The 20,299-nt window shown below is 42.5% G+C and overlaps 1 protein-coding gene across 3 annotated transcripts in view; it reads right to left on the bottom strand.

Moving 5' to 3' along the window:
• The window catches only part of LOC123997477 (receptor-type tyrosine-protein phosphatase U-like), a 313,670-nt gene that overhangs the window by 54,274 nt on the left and 239,097 nt on the right, over positions 1-20,299 (bottom strand). For all 3 annotated transcript variants that reach the window (XM_046301752.1, XM_046301754.1, XM_046301753.1), the window contains exons 15-17: positions 17,778-17,935; positions 12,010-12,197; positions 8,416-8,539 (exon numbers count right to left, since the gene is read on the bottom strand). In XM_046301752.1, coding sequence (XP_046157708.1) covers positions 8,416-8,539; positions 12,010-12,197; positions 17,778-17,935 — 470 coding nt within the window. The remainder of the gene's footprint in view (positions 1-8,415; positions 8,540-12,009; positions 12,198-17,777; positions 17,936-20,299) is intronic.

The raw sequence follows: 20,299 nt of genomic DNA, 5'->3' as shown, positions 1-20,299 counted from the left end.
ACCAGCTCAGAAACCAGATTGCATAGCGGAGAAGGTACGGTGGGATTCAAAATGGTCGGAGATTTGTTACCTTAGCTTTCGAAGACCATAGAAAGGCAGGGTAGGATAGATTTTGGTCTGTAGCAGTTTGGATCTAGAGTGTCTCACACTTTGAAGAGGGGGATGACCGCGGCAGCTTTCCACTCTTTGGGGATCTCAAACGATATGAAAGAGAGGTTGAACAGGCTAATAATAAGGGTTACAACAATTTCGGCTGAAAATGTTAGAAAGAGAGGGTCCAAATTTCTGTTTGAAAAAGCTAGCCTTAGAAACTAATATACACAGGCAGTTAGTAAAGCTAACTTCCCTGTAAAGTTGTATATCTCTGGGGCCATTTGACGCGAATGCAATAAGCCACAGGATGTTTTTGTGCTGGTCAAGGGCACTCACTGAAGTGCTTTTTTTGGAGCGTTTGACAGTGATTAGGGGTGGTCGTTTGACCTCAGACCCATTGCGAATGCAAGCACCGAGGCAGTGATCGCTGAGATCCTGGTTGAAGACAGCAAAGGTATATTTGGAGGTCAGGTTGGTTAGGATGATATCTATAAGGGTGCCTGTGTTTACGGATTTGGTGGTGTACCTGGTAGGTTCATTGATAATTTGTGTGAGATTGAGGGCATCAAGCTTAGATTGTAGGATAGCCGGGGTGTTAAGCATGTCCCAGTTTAGGTCACCTAACAGCACGAGCTCTGAAGATAAACGGGGGGGGGGGGGGGGGGCAGTCAATTCACATATGTTGTCCAGGGCACAGCTGGGGGCAGAAGGTGGTCTATAGCAAGCAGCAAAGGTGAGAGACTTGTTTCTGGAAAGGTTGATTTTTAAAATTAGAAGCTCAAATTGTTTGGTCACAGACCTGATGCTCCAGATATACTCACCTAGCCTAAAGAAGGCCAGTTTTATTGCTTCTTTAATCAGAATAACGGTTTTCAGCTGTACTAACATAATTGCAAAAGGGTTTTCTAATGATCAATTAGCCTTTTAAAATTATCAACTTAGATTAGCTAACACAACGTCCCATTGGAACACAGGAGTGATGTTTGCTGATAATGGGCCTCTGTACGCCTATATAGATATTCCATAAAAAACAGTAGTTTCCAGCTACAACAGTCATATACAACATTAACAATGTCTACACTGTAGTTCTGATCAATTTGATGTTATTTTAATGGACAATTTATTTAGCTTTTCTTTCAAAAATAAGGGCATTTTTAAGTGACCCCAAACTTTTGAAAGGTAGTGATTATGATGGTTCTTCTTTCTTTTCAACTAGATCTGCTGTTCCAAACAAACACTAACACAACAAGTCTCTCAGTCTCAATGACTTTGTTAGTTTTTCAGGAGGTTTTAACTTGTATAATTCCACCCGCAACTGTTCCGTCTGAAAATATGGTATTTTCTTTGTCATAGCGCAGGCGGATGTGGTCCTGGTGTCCACGCATGACTCAACCATCAGTCAGCTTGACTACAAGGAGACTGGACCACTCTGACTCAGAATGATACCTGGTGACCAGCGCTTGCTGGTTGTGGATGTAGATAGTTTCTTGGATTTTAACTGTCTTTCCCTTGCGTTGTGGTCATGTCTCGCTTTAAGTTTCTCCTGCTTCCATTCCACTTGTGCTTTGATGTCCGGACACAGTAGATCCAGGTGAGCTATTGGCTTTCTGCCCATCAACATCTCAGCTGGAACATGTCCTGTGGTTGTTTGTGGCGTGATGCAGTACTGGAAGAAGAACCGTGAGAGCTTAGTTGTGATGGTTCCCCTAGTCATCCTTTTGAGCCCCTCTTTGAGTGTCAGCACAGCCCGCTCCGCTAAGCCTTTTGAGGCCGGGTGAAACGGAGCGTTGCGGACATGGCGAATCCCATTTCTCCGCATTAATTTTTGGAACAAGTCGCAGATAAAGGTTGTTGTGTCTGACTCTTGTTGAACACAAGAGAGTGTTTTGAATTGAATTGAATTGCAAACACCTGCCAAAGCTTTTCGATGGTTGTGGCCGCTGTGATGTTGCGCTTGATGTGAGCCTAGAGCCACTTGGAGCACGCATCCACCATCACAAGGAACATGTTGCCCATGAAAGGGCCTGCAAAGTCTATGCGTAGCCTGGACCATGGGTGGTCAGGCCACTCCTACAGATTTTTGTGTTGCGGGTTGCGCCATCTTCTGGTTGATCTGGAACTCAGAACATGATTTCACTTTGTTTTCTACGTCCTGATCCATGTTAGACCACCAGATGTAAGAGCTGGCTAAACCTTTCATCCGGTAGAACCCTGTGTGAGCCTCATGGACCTCATCCATGACTTGCAAATGGCCGGGGGGTGGAACAAACACTCTGGGCCCAGCTCAGTTTTGTGTTTGCATAAGGTCTCAGTCCATCATCCTCTATGACAGGAGGCCAACCCTGAATAAGGAATCTTTTCACTTGGGCCAGGATAGGGCCAAGATAGGATCCTGGTCTGTCCACTGTTTGATCTGTTTGGCATTCACAGGTGAGTTTGACATCAGGAAAATTGTCTCGGGAGGCACCACAGTTGTGCCGGGCATCTCTGGTAGTGGGAGACGGCTGACCGCGTCTGCATTTGAAATATTCTTCCCCGCTCTGTACATGATAGTGTACTCATAAGCTGACAGTGTTAGGGCCCAGCTCTGTACCCTTGCTGAAGCCATTGGAGGAATGCATCTTGATTCGCAAAAATTACTAATCAGTGGTTTTTGGTCAGTGCATATGGTGAAATGATGACCGTAGAGGTACTGATGAAAGCGGTTCACAGCAAATACTATGGCCAGACCTTCCTTGTCTAACTATGAATAACCCTTCTCAGTACTCGTCAGTGTGCCTGAAGAAAATCCAATGGGTTCTCTGACCTGTCCTCCATCTAATGGGGGAGTACTGCCCCAATGCCATAGGGCGAGGCGTTACATGACAGGATGATCTCCGTCTTCGTCAAAATGAACCAGCAGTTGTGCAGCTTCTAGTAGTGCTTTCACTTCCATGAAAGCTTTCTCTTGTGCTGGCCCCCAATTCCATTTACAGTCTTTGTGGAGCAGCTGATAAAATGGAGCCAACACTGTTGACAGGGAGGAACTTACCTCAGTAGTTCACCATGCCCATGCTCACCATGTTTGGAATGTGGACTTGCTACGCTTCAGGCGCAGACCTGTCTCTGAGAATCTCTTTAACATCTGTTCCAGATGGTGGAGGTGCCCCTGTAACCAGGATGTCGTCCAGGTACACTGCTGCATGAGGGATCCCCTGCAGTAGACTGTCCATTGTCCTCTGGAAAATGGCTGGACTGGACGCCACTCTGAAAACCAAGCGGTTGTACCTGAACAATCCTTTGAGCATGTTGACTGTGACATACTCTTTTAAGACCTCATCCAGGAGAAGTTGTTGGTAGGCTCGACTCATGTAAAGCTTTGAGAACGTCTTCTCTCTTGCAAGCATTGCGAACTGGTCCTCCACCCGCGGCAGCGGGAAAGCATCCAGCCTAGAGGCCCTGTTGATGGTGGTTTGTAGTCCCTACATATATGCAACGTGCCGTCATTTTTCAGAATGGGAATGATTGGAGCTGCCCAGCGGGAGAACTGAATGGGAGTAATGATGTTTGTTTCCTGCAGCCGCTCCAACTCATCCTCAACTTTCTTTTTCATGGCGTAAGGCATTGTCCTGGGCTTGGAAAAGTTAGGCTTGGCCTGAGGATCCACAAACAGCTTAACTGCAGTGCCCTGCCGTGCGCCCAGTTCATCTTTGAAAATCTCAGGGTACTTTTGAATGACATCCTCAGTCACTCGTGTGTGTTTTATCTCACCCCAGTTCAGTTGTATTTTGGTGAGCCTTTCACACCCTAGTAAAACTAGGCCCATGCCCTTTCACCACCAGGAGCTGTGGTCTCACTTCCTGGCTTTGTATGCAATGTCCACCTCCAGAGCCCCAAGCAATGGCATCGTCACACCGGTGTACGTACACAGTCTGATCCCTGCCGGTGTGTGGGCTGAAGCCTGTTTTGAGCCCCATATTTGTTTATAGGCAGAGGCCCCCGTGTCAACCTCCATTCTCATCTGCTTTCCATCTTCCTCCACTGTAGCATAGATAGGCTCTGCGCGTGGCTCACTCACATTAAATATGTTGTAGGAACAATGCTCGTCCTCCTCCTCTGTGCTCTCTAGGTGGTAAGCTACTGACTGCAGCTTCTTAGCTGGGAACTTGCCCTGCCCAGTCTGCTCCTAGGACCCCTGCATTTTGTTGCAATTGTGACAGACAGTGTCCTTGAATTTACAGTTGTTTGCATAATGTGTTCACCCACATCTGAAACATTCCACTGCTTTTCCCCTTTTTCCTGCTGCCTCTTTTGTCACCTGATGCATTGCACAACTTCCACTTTCGGCTTTTTGAATATTTATAGCATTTACAAGCCATCCCCATCCCTTGAGATAGTTCCAATGATGAATTGAAAGTCAGTGTGGCTTCCACCAGCAAACAGTGCTGTATGCCGTCATCATTAATGCCACAGACTAATCTGTCACGGAGCATGTTCTCTAACATAGCCTCAAACTCACAATGTTCAGAGAGTTCACATAATTCAGCAACAAAGCTATCAACAGACTGACTGGAAAATGGCAGTTAAACTAGAACCCATGGACAATCACTGGCTTTGGATTGTGGTGAGTCTGAACGAGTGCAACTAAATCCACAAAATGAATTTCTCCCGGTCTCCGTTGTGTAGCCAAATTCCTCATTAGCTTTTTGGTTTTAGCCCCACACACACTCAAGCCTCATCTGTAATTCTATTGGCCAAGAAAAAGCATCCCTACCTTTCCACATATTCTGTTCAGACCTCGTTCTCTTCCATAAACTTAGTGATAGTCCCAAACATTGCCATTATAACGCCAACTTGTCCTTGACCTTCATTATCGATTTTCACTTGCTACCGATTGTCACCATCGATGTTTCCCTCCAGTGGCGGCTGCTCTCTGTCTCTCATTGAGCTAGCTATCTAGCTAAGTGACTACCTCCACTGTTTCTTAGCTCGCTAGCACATCGCCCTGTACATGCTAATAAAGTTTTATCCTCGTCGCCAAAAAGATGTAGTAACTTGACAAGGAATTCCCACACGCATTTCAATATTACTTTCACCCTAAGAAATAGAATGTGTACAGCCATGTACAAACACAGCCAAACAATACAGCCCACTCAATGTGGTAGAGCCGCATTGTACAGATCCGACAGGGTGACGACATCATCCAAGGGGAAAGGTCACGGTCAATGCCAATAATAACCATGCACACATGAATAGCAATCATACTATACTACTGTTAAGTAAAATACATATTCAATGTCATTATTTATATAGGGTCCACACTAGAACATACAGTCAAAGTCAGAAGTTTACATAAACTAGTTTTAATGACTCCAACCTAAGTGTTTCAACCACTCCACAGATTTCTTGTTATCAAACTATAATTTTGGCAAGTCGGTTTATGCATGCCCATACCCTAACCCCACCACATTCACGAGGCACATGCTGTCTGCCATCTTCCTGGTAGAGTTGAAACCAGGATTCATCTGGGAAGAGATCACTTCTCCAGTGTGCCAGTGGCCATCGAAGGTGAGCATTTGCCCACTGAAGTCGGTTACAAGGCCAAACTGCAGTCAGGTCAAGACCCTGGTGAGGACGAAGAACATGCAGATGAGCTTCCCTGAGAAGGTTTCTGACCATTTGTGCTGAACGTTTTTGGTTGTGCAAACCCAGTTTCATCCGGGTGGCTGGTCTCAGACAATCACGCAAGCGAAGAAGCAGGATGTGGAGGACCTGGGCTGGCGTGGTTACACATGCTCTGCGGTTGTGAGTCCAGTTGGACCTACTGCCAAATTCTCTAAAACGACGTTGGAGGCGGCTAACAGTAGAGAAATTAACTTTCAATTCTCTGGCAACAGCTCTGGTGGATATTCCTGCAGTCAGCATGCCAATTGCACGCTCCCTCAAAACTTGAGACATCTGTGGCATTGTGTTGTGTGACAAAACTGCACATTTTTGAGTGGCCTTTTATTGTTCCCAGCACATGGTGCACCTGTGTAATGATCATGCTGTTTAATCAGATTCAAATTTGTGCACAACATTTCAACATGCGACCAAAATTAAGGAAATCAGTCAATTGAAATAAATAAATTAGGCCCTAATCTATGGATTTTTGTCAAACCCCTCCAAGTGTCACCCGTCTTCCCCATTATCTCCAGTGTATTTATACCTGTGTTCTCTTTTTGTCTGTTGCAGTTCACTTTGTTTCATCTAGCCTACCATAGTTTTTCTCCTTTCTCTAGTTCTCCTGGTTTTGACCATTCTGCCTGCCCTGACCCTGAGCCTGCCTGCCGTTCTGTATCTTTACAACTCTGTCTGGATTGCTGAACTCTGCCTGCCCTTAACCTGTTGTTTACCCACCCCCCCCTGTTTTGTAATACACTTTGGTTACTTTGAAACTGTCTGCATCTGGGTCTTCTCCTGAGCCTTGACAGTACAAAACTGGCCATGATGGACCCAGCAGACTCAGACCAGCTCCCCAATGCTGTCTCCTCCCAAGGAGCCACAATTGAAGGCAAGAGGAGTTGCTTCATGGTCTTCCGGAAGGGTTCCAGACCTTGGCCAAACGCCATGACAGTGAGTTGAACACATTGCTGGAGCAACTCTGCAGGTTGAATGTCAGGCAGCCTACCACGGCAGTAACCTCCCAGCATCTCGATCACCCGGCTGTTAGCAGCGTGGCCTCCCAGGCCACCCCGGTTTCCCGAGAACCCTGCTTGCCTCCCCCGGAATGCTTCGCTGGAGACTCGGGAACCTTTTGGGCGTTTCTCATGCAGTGTTCAAGTTGCAAGCTGCAGCCCTCCTCCTTCCACTCGAACAGCTCAAAGATTGCATACCTCATCACACTGATGTCCAGGAGGGCTCTAGCCTGGGCTATAGCTGTGTGGGAACAACAGTCGACCGTATGCTTCAGTCTGGAGGAGTTTGTGGCGGAGGGGGAAGAAGGTTTTGATTCTCTATTGTCCGAGAGAGGAGCCTGCCCGGAAGTTACTCCAGCTTCGACAAGACTATGCAGACTATACGGTGGATTTCGGCACATTGGCAGCTGAGAGTGCCTGGAACCCGGAATCGCTATTAGACACATTCCAGCACGGATTATCGGAGGAAGTGAAGGATGAGCTAGCAGCCCAGGAACTACCGACCGATCTTGACTCACTCATTGCCTGCTCCAAAACTGCCATAAAAAAGCCAGACCACGGTTTGCAACTGCACATGGGGACAAAGATCGTACTTTTTGGAGAAAAAGTGTCCTCTGGTCTGATGAAACAAAAACAGAACTGTTTGGCCATAATGACCATCATTATGTTTAGAGGAAAAGGGCGAGGCTTGCAAGCCAAAGAACACCATCCCAGCCGTAAAGCACGGGGTGGCAGCATCATCTTGTTGGGGTGCTTTGCTGCAGGGGGGACTGGTGCACATCACCAAATAGATGGCATCATTCGGGAGGAAAATGATGTGGATATATTGAAGCAACATCTCAAGACATCAGTCAGGAAGTTGAAGCTTGGTCGCAAATGAGTCTTCCAAATGGACAATGACCCCAAGCATACTTCCAAAGTTGCTTGGGGTCTAAATGTATTTGGCTAAGGTGTATGTAAACTTCCAACTTCAACTGTATATGTATATGGCTTTTTAATGGAGGTTTTGGAGCAGTGGCTTCTTCCTTGCTAAGAGGCCTTTCAGGTTATGTCGATATAGGACTCGTTTTACTGTGGATATAGATATTTTTGTACCTGTTTCCTCCAGCATCTTTACAAGGTTCTTTGCTGTTGTTCTGGGATTCTTTGCACTTTTCGCACCAAAGTACGTTAATTTCTAGGAGACAGAACGTGTTTCCTTCCTGAGCGGTATGACGGCTGCGTGGTCCCATGGTGTTTATACTTGCGTACTATTATTTTTACAGATTAACGTGGTTCGTTCGTTTGGCATTTGGAAATTGGATGAACCAGACTTGTGGAGGTCTACATTTTTTTCTCTGAGGTCTTGGCTGATTTCTTTTGATTTTCCCATGATGTCAAGCAAAGGCACCGAGTTTAAAAGTCATGCACAAAGTAGATGTCCTGACCGACTTGCCAAAACTATAGTTTGTTAACAAGAAATTTGTGGAGTGGTTGAAAAACAAGTTTTAATGACTCCAACCGAAGTGTATGTAAACTTCCGACTTCAACTGCATTTTTACCTCAGGTTCTTCCACTGAGGTAAAAATATATATTTTACATGGAAGACCTGGCCAAAAGATCCTACATATCAATATGTACATGTAAAAGAGCATAACACATATTTGTGATTGACAATATTGCTTACGGTGATCAGTGCATTCGTCCCAAGAGGGCTGGCATGTCCATGATGACTTATATCCCATCAACGTGTCATTCCTCCCTTTAGTTTTGTCCTTCTTTTTGGTGCAGTCCCAGCCATCAAAGAAACTCTGTGGAGGGGTAGGGAAGTATATGTTAATGATACTATCACCAATACCACCCTTCCCCTATCGAGTCAAACATATTTACAATGCGTCTCTTCTAAACCATTATATCTGCAGTTGTCTGTTGTGTTTGAGCGACGTAAGGGGGAAATAGAAAATTAATGGGTATAATTGGAGCAATATCTTTCAAGTAGTGAGCCAATGCATACATCATGACGGTGTAGTGCTATTCAAAGTCCATTCGAACTGAAAGGGAGTTCAAAAGCATCATAGATGACAAGTAGCTACCCGTTCACATTAACTGATCATGCAGAACATGTGGAAGAGCCTTAGCTTCATGTTCACACACAGACAGAGCACTCTAGTGAATTCCATACATCCTCCCTAGTCATCGCCCCATGCAAAATTCTGTTCCAACACGCTCCTGTCCTCTCATCAACATGCCCCACTATCGCCATCTTATGACAGTCCTGACTCCAGCAGCAGGATGCTCTCATCAACCAAACTACTCCTCTCCCTTAGTGTGTGGGGCCAAGTTTCCCCCCACACACACCCCTGTGGTTGTTCAGCCCCCAGGGGGGGACTGTGGGTGAATACAAGCCTGCATGCTGAGCAAGGGAATACAACCCCGCTGCTCCCCACAGAGAGAGTAACCACCCAAACTCTGCCTGGGATTACACCAACCCACCCACTTTTCCCCAATACAGACTTGGAGATTTAGGCCAATTGATCGGGGTGGAGGATGCAGGGAGGGAGGGAGGGGTTAATTGGTTCTGAGGATCACACAAAAAATGAAGAGTAATACTCGAATGAAAGACAAGATGAGACACAGTGAAGAACAGTCTGAGCCGTTACATAACTGTGCTCTGAATAATTTTGCTGCCGTGTTTACAAATTATCGCTGTCTTTTTTCTCCCCCAGTGCAATATTACTGTGTCAACCAGCCCACCGGTTTTGACTACTTTCCTTTTTCCTAATCATGGAGAAGTATCCCACCGGGGAGAAATGTTTCAGGGCTGTGTGCCCTCCAAAATGTGGCACGACGCATCCAGACAGCCATGGAAATCTGCCTTTACAGAGGTACTGGAATAATAAGTGGGTTAAGTTCTGCTTGTCTCCCAAAACAAAATGTTTCCCTCTCTACCTATAGTAAAGTACAGACTCAGATAAAGTACAGACTCAACTAAGAACAAATTCTTATTTACAATGATGGCCTACCCAGGCCAAACCCTCCCCTAACCCGGACGATGCTGGGCCAATTGTGCACCGCCCTATGGCACTCCTGATCACGGCTGGTTGTGACACAGCCCGAGATCAAACCAGGGTCTGCGCCACTCGGGAGCCCTCGGAAGATAATGGAACTGAGGGAAACTCTCCTTAACATACACTCCCTGATGCATAAAGAAGTTTGGAACAGAGTCCTCCAAGGCTTCTCTCCTTAATTGTAGGCGATGACTTAACAAAATGACTCCCTCGTTGTGCCGTGCACCACTTAATAACACTTTCAACTTGGTGGCATCCTATACAAGCCTAAAAACCTTTGTTGAGAATTCTCCTCCAACCAGAGTACAGAGGTTCTTCTTTTTTCAGTGTGGTACTGGAGATCAGCCAGGGGTTGGAAGCCACCGAGCCCCCGATGCTCAGACAATTGGCGGTCACTGGGCTGGGGAACAAATGGCCTGGTCTGGAGAAACCCTGGGGATTGGGGCTTCATCAGCGACAGCCACTCTGACAGAGGGGCTATTTGAGCTCCAGACAATGATGATTTTTTAATAGTCTCACAGTGACCTTGGTCCGAGAAGTGTCCTGATCATGCATTTTCACAATCTGTAACAACTGGGACGTGAGTGATAACTTCACACAATCTGACTACTAAATGCATAATCTCCCGTCGACAATTTTTACTTTTAAATTATGACTTATTCTACATTTTAACTTCTTGATGCTACCCATCCCGGATCCGGGATCGTGACTACAGGCTCAAGCTCATTAGCATAACGCAAAATGCAAAAAATATTATTAGAAATATTTAACCTCCACACATTAACAAGTCCAATAGCTCAAATGAAAGATAAACACCTTGTTCATCTATCCAGCTAGTCAGATTTCTAAAATGTTTTACGGCGAAGACACACCACATATTTATATTACACCACCACCGAAACAAAGACAAGAGGCAGCCATTTTGTCCCAGAAAATATAAAATTATAAAAGCAGGATTAAAAAATAAATCATTCACTAAAATCTTCATCGGATGACAGTAATAGGACATGGTACAAGGTACATTTATGTTTTTTTCAATAATATGCCATTTATATCCATAAATCTCTGTTTACAATGACGACATTTTCAAAAAATGCTACTCAAATGTCCGGAGAAATGATGCTAGCTCCGACAGATAACGTCAGATAACAAGCAATACACATGACTAAATATACATGTTCTACATATAGTTACAAAGATACACTTCTTCTTAATGCAACCGCTGTGTTACATTTATTTTTAACGTTACAGAATTCGTTCACTAGGCTATAATATGAGACGGCGCTCAGCTTTTAGCAGTATGTCTCTACGTTTGGAGTCTACAGAAACCCAAAATAACCACATAAATATTCCCTTACCTTTGATGTTCTTCGATCAGAAGACGCAGAAGGAGTCATACTTACCCAATACATTGTTTGGTTTCAAGTTGTGTGTCTCTGTATTAGCATATACTAACAACTTCAGCTGAAATGCACCCAAAATGACTTCTGGTCCCCCACTCTTGCGCATCAAAACTTCAAAATTACATATTATATGTCGACTAAACTGGTCAAACTAAGTGCAGAATCAAGCTTTAGGATGTTTTAAACGTGTAAAACAAGAATCAGCGCGAACAGACAAACCGATATCAATTGGTGTTTCTTGGAAAAAGAGAGCCCACCAATTCAGACGTGCGTAATAGAGTGCATGTATTCTCGCGTGACCCGAACGTTTTAGCCCGCCAAAAGACGAGGGCGCGCGTAATTCTCACAATGAACGCCCCATTTGAAAGCAAACATCGCGCTGAACACATACAAACTGTTCCCAGATCCGTAGCGGCTTGGGAAGGGTGGGGGCGATGACGTCAAAGTTGGCCCAACTTTTCTGTTGACAAGAGAGAGTTTGGGAGAAAGGCTGCCCTGAGAGTTCTGCTTTACATACAGACATAATTTAAACAGCTTTGGAAACTTTAGAGTGTTTTCTATTCAATAATTATTATTATATGCATACATTAGCAATTTTTGAAAATATATTTTTTTTTACTTTGGGCACGCACTTCCTCCAAAGGGGGCAGTATTCAGCCCGAGTCTTAAGAGGTTTTAAATCCCTAAATAGTGTACGGTGACAAGACTACAAACTTGTATTTTCGCACACCATTATTTTCCAGCAACACACCATTATACCAACCAAACACACATCAGCCACAACCATGCCTCTGTACCTATACTTCCTACCTCGTACTCCTGTTTGAAGCCGTACCCCTCTGCAGTTTTCATCTGGTTGATGTGCTGGAGAAGGTCAGCCACGCGCACAGCAGGGTGGAGCTGACCGGTGTGGTAGGGTGAGCCCTTACGCCCACACTGGCGTCGTGGCGAACCCCCCAGAAGACTACTGGACTCGTTCACTGAGCTACACTGCTCACCTGTGAGAGAAGGACAAAGGAAGGGGGCACCATTAGACATAGAGTTACACACAAAAGGTGATATCTGAAATTGAGTAATTTGCAACTTCATTTTTCATATGAAACTCCTGTTGATGTCAATGCCAGTCAATATTCCATAGGCTCAGTGGTGACCCGTTATTCAGGGCAGGTGGGGCAGAGCCCCCACCTGTTTTGAGCCCCAGATTTTTAGGTACATTTTTTTGGGGATACATTTTTTCCTGGTTTGCTTGTTAATTTGGCATTAACACACGTCACATATCAGATTGCAAACAATGTAAAACAAATGTCATTGAGTTAATAAAGCCGCAAAAAACAAGGCAGCTCCAAAATGCAGGTGTTTCAGCCTAGCTCAGTGCTTTGTGGTGGTGGGGCAAGCCAGCAGAAAATACAGAGCGTTGTGCCAGTTTTCTATCATTCATGGGGCAGTACGTCACCTCCAAGTCTAAGGTTAGAGCTCGAACATTTTAGCCCCTTGGGTTACAAGTGCCCATCCAAGAAGGCTCAAGGTCATTGGCCACAGATAGAATGACATGACATTATATCTACAGTAGCTTTGATTGGACTGATACTTTCAACATTTTTCATACTTTCAAAATCTTAGCTAGCAAGCTAGCAGTCGTCACCATGAATCAAGTTGACAATCTACTAGCAAATCCTTTTCAATCCTTGTCATATAAAGAAAAATCAGAGATAACATGTATTGGTGCTCATCAGCCATTGGATATTAACATTACACAACAAGTCTGAAATCGCAAGTTCAACAATGAGTGATTTGGACGGAAGCAGTGGCTAACTGCAAGCATCTCAAAGCAATCACCATTTCGCCTGTTATTCAGTTGAGAGGGTGTGTGGTCCAAGTCTGGGTTTAAGGATTTAAAACATCTGTCTGAAAGGGTTTCAAAACATGAGAATTGTGCATCACATATACAGTAGACAACGCTGTAAAACTCTGATCACTAATGTTGTGGCTCAACTACACACTGCATAGACACGAATTTCACAACCAACAAAAGGATGACAATAGGTACGTGCTTGGCAGAATTGTAGCATGTAGTCTACTGTTCGGACTTGGTAGTGTACATGTGGCCTATAGCCTGTTTTATAGAAATGTAATGATTGAATATTACATTTAATATTGTTGAATATTTCATTGTCTGCTTATGTGCCCACGTTATTTATTATATGGTTCTGACTTGATGTACAAAGAGAATACTGTAAGAAAGGCCCATGTTTATGTCGCTCTGTAAATAAAAAAAATGCTGAACAAATAGGCGGCATATAGGCTACATCCGTCTCAGCTCGCTCATGTCTTAATCAAAATTACGGCTTGCCTCTTAACCGCTTATCATCATATATGCCATTGCCATAATTTGTACATCTACACTGTTATATTGCTTATATTGTTATCTCATTAGTATCTTATTAATAATTGCTAGAATTATGCATTTATTTGTTTTTCTTACTTTGTGTGTTATAATTAGCTAATTTTTTTTCTCTCCATGAGGAGGGTGATAAGTTACAGACCCAACACCATTTTATCTCTTTGATTAACTATTAAGTGTATCAGGGCCTGGTTATATAGAACATCTAAAGTGTTTCCTTTAAGAGTTTACCTTAAGGGATAATTTTCCCTCACCTAAGGGAGTTGCATAGAGCACCTCAAATATTTCCTTAGTTTGAAGGCATGTACGGCTGAAAGAATTTCAGGTTACCATTGGGACGGCCTGATTCACTGACTAAACTCAAAGAGATATCATTAAACTTTGTAAGATAGCAAAATAGAACCTCTACAATCAAGACAGGATAACCAAATTACCTCAGAAAGTAATAACCCACATTTCTTGAAGTTACGTTTTTCTCAAGCTAGCTTACGGAGTAGCTGGGTGATTCTGCAACTACGATCACTTCTATGTCCTCAGGGTAAATTTGGTGGATTTTATTAAAAAACATATCTGTTTTTATTCTTTATATGTTAAGTTCACACTACAATCACCCCAGATGTCTTTAACACCTCTCTATCAAGTATTTTAGCTACTTTTCAGATGCATTTTATACCTCAATTTCACTGTTTTGTCCTTGTCCCTTTTTTAAGCTTCTAGTATATTTTTCTATGAGAAAACATTAATTGCACATCATATAATGTTATCTCCTAGAGAAAAAGTAAATAAAATAAAATCTATATCAATATTTATGGGGATATTTTTTGTTGTTGAGCTCTGCTAACCAGTCTCTCACCTGTCCCACAAATTATACCTATCCTTTGGTAGTGGTGTCATTTCCACCACTGAGGGAAAATTCGTCATTAAATAAAGTTTTGTCAAGAGAATGTTAACTTAGTTACCATGGAAACGTATTACAGACACTGAAGCACATGGCTGCAGCGGACAGTTATTCAGGATATGATGTCCAGAAATTGAATCATTTTATGTATTTAGTGTAAATAATATGCCAGCTGCAATACTAGCCAAAACATGCTAAGCTGTAATTTTTCTCCAAAAACTGTAGAAGTGTCATTTCCATAACAGTCATTTCCGACACAAACTTAACTGTGGTGAAAATGACCGAACGTAGCAGAAATGACAAAAATATATAATATTTTTACTTTGTACTTTTTAACATTCATTTTAGGCTTATTTAATCATAATGAATTTAATCTGGAAAATGCTCCAAGATGTGCACAAGTTGAAAACTTAAGTAGTATTTTTCTTTGCTTTTAAAAGATGCCACATACAGTGGGGCAAAAAAGTATTTAGTTGTGCAAGTTCTCCCGCTTAAAAAGATAATATGCAAATCAATTCATTAAAAATCCTACAATGTGATTTTCTGGATTTTTTTTCTCTAATTTTGTCTGTCATAGTTGAAGTGCACCTATGATGAAAATTACAGGCCTCTCTCATCTTTTTAAGTGGGAAAACTTGCAAAATTGGTGGCTGACTAAATATTTTTTTGCCCCACTGTAAAACAGCACAGAGGTCACAGACATAGAAACCAAATACAAATACATATAGACAGGGAGAGATACTGGAAGAAAAAAGAGAAGAGAGAAGTGAAATCTATCTCTGATCTTACAAAGCGAAAACAAAGAAGCAAGAGAAGGCAATGGAAATGCAACCAACGGAATAGAAGACAGACTTTAAAGAGAACAGGTGCACTGGAGACCTACCTATCAGGCAACACCACCTCAGTCACCAGAGGTCTTGCAGCCAGAACATGAGGCTAACATACCTGCCCCTAACTTACCTGCCCCTGATGCATGCCCTGATACCCCTTCCTCATCATCTGCAACAGGAATGAGAAGTCGAATACTTGCTGGAAGGAAAAGGTTTGGAAGAGGTCGCTCAAAAACATACAAATGACAAATGTCCAACTCAATAGAACTTTACGGAAAGCTGAGAAATACAAAATAATGTATGATCAACTGATGAAGAAAATGGAGAGACAAGATTCCCCAAAGACAAAGACAAAACAGCAAATGAAAGGAACACCGAAGGATTTTATTGTTTCAAAATGCCATCATTGATCATGAGAGTTAAAGCAAAACTATAAAAAAAATGTTCAGTGCCAAGGACAAGCTTAAGAAATGCTCAGAGGCAACATCCTGAGAAAGTATGGCCTGGTCAAAGAGCAAATGAAAACAGGCCAACACGTCTTCAAAACTCAAGGGAAAAAAAGTGTACCATAATTACAAAGCCACAGAAAGCCAAGAGACAATCACTAGATTCTATGAACGTGATGACAACAGTAAAGCAACAACAGAGAAAAATGACACAGTAACAAGGAACAAGAAGAAAAAGCAGAAGTGCTTCTTGAATGGCACAATTCAGAACCTTTATCAGAATTTTAAGAGGGATAATTTAGAGATTAAAATGTCCTACTATGAATTCTGCAGAATACGTCCTTTTTGGGTTGTCAAGCCCACAGTCCAGGATAGGGACACATGCCTCTGCAAAACCCGAGCCAACCTCCAGTTCATGGCGGCAAAACTACAGCATCACAAAGGGATCAGCTACAGCAACATTGAGAACCTTATTGAGTATTTTTGCTGTGAGAACCTGAAGAAAGAGTGCATGTACACAAAGTGCTCCCTTTGCCAAGCAAAAGAGCTTAAAACATCTGACTTTGATGCTGGTGAGCAGACATGGTGGTTTGAGTGGAAAAACAAAGCTGAAGAGAGAGAAGGAAAAACAAAAGAGGGAAACATGGAGAACTGAAAAAGGTGTGTAGCACACTGCAGAGTCTACTGGAGGACTTTTCCAAAGGATTGAAAGAGAAGTTGGGGAAACACGTGTACAACATTCAACATCAATACTCCAAACTGATATAATTAAAAGAGAATATGCGGAGAGATCATCGTGCATATTGACTTTGCAGAGAACTACCTGTGTAAATACACCAGTGAAATCCAGGCAATTCACTTCGGTGATTCTCACAAGCAGGTGACCCTCCACGCCCGTGATGGACATACCACAAATTATACAGTTTCACTTTGCTCATTAGAGCTCTTCTATGCAGATGACCCCCTGCAATCTGGGCCCATCTCTCAAAAACACTGGCCTCCTTCCTTGAGCTCTTCCCATCGGCTACTTTTGGAATCTTACTTTATCTTAAATTAATTAAATGTTTAACAATGGTTGTTGTTCAAACTGTTTGTAATAAAATATTGTTTTCATCAAGTGTTTTATTTATTTTTTACATAGATGTCATTTCCACCACACCCATATTTTTTAGGTAAATGAGAATATTATGTATAATTTGATTGATTGAGTGATATGTTTTAGATGGGGTTATCATATGGTTGTTATCATAATCTCACAAAAAGGTCTCATCTCATTTTTCATGATACATTTTTTTTCCGTTTATACATTCAGGCATTGTGTTGAATAATGTATATTAGAAAAACATTAAAAATAAATTAAAATAAGATTAAATACAAATTAATTAATAAATGTATAAATTAATGAGATACAAATTAACTGAATGATATTTAATTTTCAACTAAAACTGATGTTTAATGATGTGATCGAAATGACATTTGTCTATTTTCTGTCTGAGAAAAATGACAAAAATATATACATTCCTGAATAGTACGATCACAGCCATTATCAGATATTATTTCTAGACAAATCAAAAGCAATTATAATAGTGGTAAAATGGTGTTTCAACACATTTTCATTTCTGAAAGCTTGCAGGGTCAAAGTGCTCGAAGTTGTAGCATCCCCCAGCTAAAGATAGACTAGCCAGTTAGCTTTGTAGCCATGGATTGTGCACCCTCCATTATTTAGCTAAGTAACCACAGTAGCTGGTTGATGTTTTCCTTTTGTAAACAGCGTGGATGAAAGCAACACTCACCTCCACAAATGTTGTTTACATCGATACTGATTGAAGCAATTAAGGGACATCATGGGCACCCTTAACTTTTTCACTTAATTTAAGGGGGAAATTCACCTTAAATGTTTTGTACAACAGGAATGAATCATAGCTTGATTGCTGGTGTCTTCTTTTTATTTGAAAGTACATACTGCAGGTGTGTGTGCTTATGCCTGTGTGTGTGTGTCTTACCGCGCATGCTGCAGGTGTGTGCCATGCGTGCTGCAGAGAGGGCCACACGCTCATCCTCCTGCAGGGTACTCTGGTCAGTGAAACTGCGCTCCATCGAACCCATGTGACTCTTCTCCTGACGGTACGTTATGGGTGTGTTATTTATGTTCACTGGCTTCCTACAAACACACAGAGTGAGAGAGGGAGAGGGAGGGGGAGAGAGGGGGATAGAGAGAGCAACAGTTTTATTTGGCCACTGAAACTCTTCATTGGTAGCCAGAGAGCACAAGCATGTGAATGCTCGATTGGCAAAACAATGGAAAGGTAGGAGGGTGGCAGGACCAAACCACAGCCAAAGCAGCTAGACCAGCCTCTAATTGAATATGTCACTGGAACTAAGGGGCCTAGCCCAAAACATGAAAAACAGCCCCATACCATTATTCCTCCTCCATCAAAATGTACAGTTGGCACTATGCATTCAGGCAAGTAGCATTCTCCTGGCATCCGGCAAACCCAGAATCATCCATTGGACTGCCAGATGGTGAAGCGTGAATCATCACTCCAGAGGACGCTTTTCCACTGCTCAAGAGTCCAATGGCGGCAAGCTCCACACCACACCAGCCGATGCTTGGCAATTGAGCATGCTGCTCTTAGGCTTACTGCTCGGCCATGGAAACCCATTACATGAAGCTCCCAACTATGTTATTGTGCTGATGTTGCTCCCAGAGGCTGTTTGGAACTCTGTAGTGAGTGTTGCAACTGAGGACAGACAATGTCTATGAGCTTCAGCACTCAGCGGTCCTGTTCTGTGAGCTTGTGTGGCCCACAATGGCTGAGCCATTGCTGCTCCTACACGTTTCTACTTCATAATAACAGAACATACAGTTGACCAGTGCAGCTCTAGCAGGGCAGAAATTTGACATTTGATTGCGGGAAAGTTGGCATCCTATGCCGGTGCCACGTTGACAGTCACTGAGCTCTTCAGTAAGGCCATTCTACAGCTAATGTTTGTCTATGGAGATAGTATGGCTATGTGCTCAATATTATACACCTGTCAGCATCGGGTATGGCTGAAATAGACAAATCCACAAATTTGAAGGGGTGTCCACATACTTTTGCATATATAGTGTATTTTAATAGGCTACATATAGGGAAAGGGGGTTACCTAGCCAGTTGCACAACAAAATGCATTTAACCAATATATGTATTCCACATTTAACCCAACTCCTCTGAATCAGAGAGGTGCAGGGTCTGCAGTTGTTGGGGGTTAACTGATGCTTTAACAGACTGGAAACGATATGAACTGAGTTCAGCCTATAACATGACTGCTCAATGTGTAAATGTGTGTTTTTTTTAACTGTAGTGCTTTGTGTTTTATTTGTAAATGAAAATGAATGTGCTGCTATATTGGCCAGGTCTCAATTGAACAATCGTTTTTTTAATCTCAATGAGACTAACCTGGTTAAAAAAGGTTAAATGAAAATAAATTAAATGTATAATGCCTGTTCAGCTGGACTGGAAATTCTCAACAACCCTCTTTACCTAATTGAGAAATGTCCACCTATTTCTGAATAAGCATAGACCAGACTGAGTTATGATGGGGTTGGAACTAAGCTCATGAGGCATTTATATATTTCTCAAGAATTAGGGGTATATACAGTGCTCTCCGAAATGATTGGTACAGTGAATCATTTTTTGTCTTTTGGCTCTATACTTAAAAGGTTTGGACTTGAAAGCAAACAATAACTGTGAGATTACAGTGCAGAAAGTTACAGAAGCACAAATATTATACCCCCCCAAAAATGCAAACCTCCCCTTTTATTGTAATGGTGAGATGTTAGCATGTCTTGGGAGTATGATATTTGTGCATATGTGACTTTCTCACTCATCATGATTCACATTCATTTAGGATTATCCGTAATCATGGTAGCATCCACATTCATGTAGAAGTTTTTAAATACATATTCTATTCTTATTTACAATAAAAGTGACAAATTGTTTACCATTAATTTCTAATTGGGCACAAAATCATCTGAAACACAACCAAAACAAACAGCAAATGCATCCAACAAATTTGTAGCTTCATGTAGTCATTGCATACGATGAATTTGAAAATGCAAATACTTATTTTTTACTACTTTAAGACACATGTACTTTAATACAAGTGAATTGTCTGAATTCTTTTGCTCCCCTAAAATGGGGGATGTAATTCCTGTAATTCCTAAACGGTTCACCCGATATGGATGAAAATACCCTCAAATTGTTTGACTTCAAATTCTAACTTGTCAAGTATACAGCCAAAAGAAGAAAAAAACTTCACTGTCCCAATAATTACAACAAAATGTATTTAAATATCATAGAGTGGGCCATTAAAACGCAGGCAAAACCCAGACACTCCCCTCAGGGCAGTGTCAAGTCAATCCTGTGAAAAGGAGTATATGAGTAGGGTGTAACGTCTGGGTCATATGCTGCCATAAAGGTGTGTGGGGCGACCCTCTCGTTGTCACCATCTGCGGGTAGGTGAGACCTTTGGGAGCTAGCGG

This window comes from Oncorhynchus gorbuscha, linkage group LG15 (genome assembly GCF_021184085.1).
Source record: "Oncorhynchus gorbuscha isolate QuinsamMale2020 ecotype Even-year linkage group LG15, OgorEven_v1.0, whole genome shotgun sequence".
Lineage (NCBI taxonomy): Eukaryota > Metazoa > Chordata > Actinopteri > Salmoniformes > Salmonidae > Oncorhynchus > Oncorhynchus gorbuscha.
This window is presented reverse-complemented; position numbering and strand designations above follow the sequence as displayed.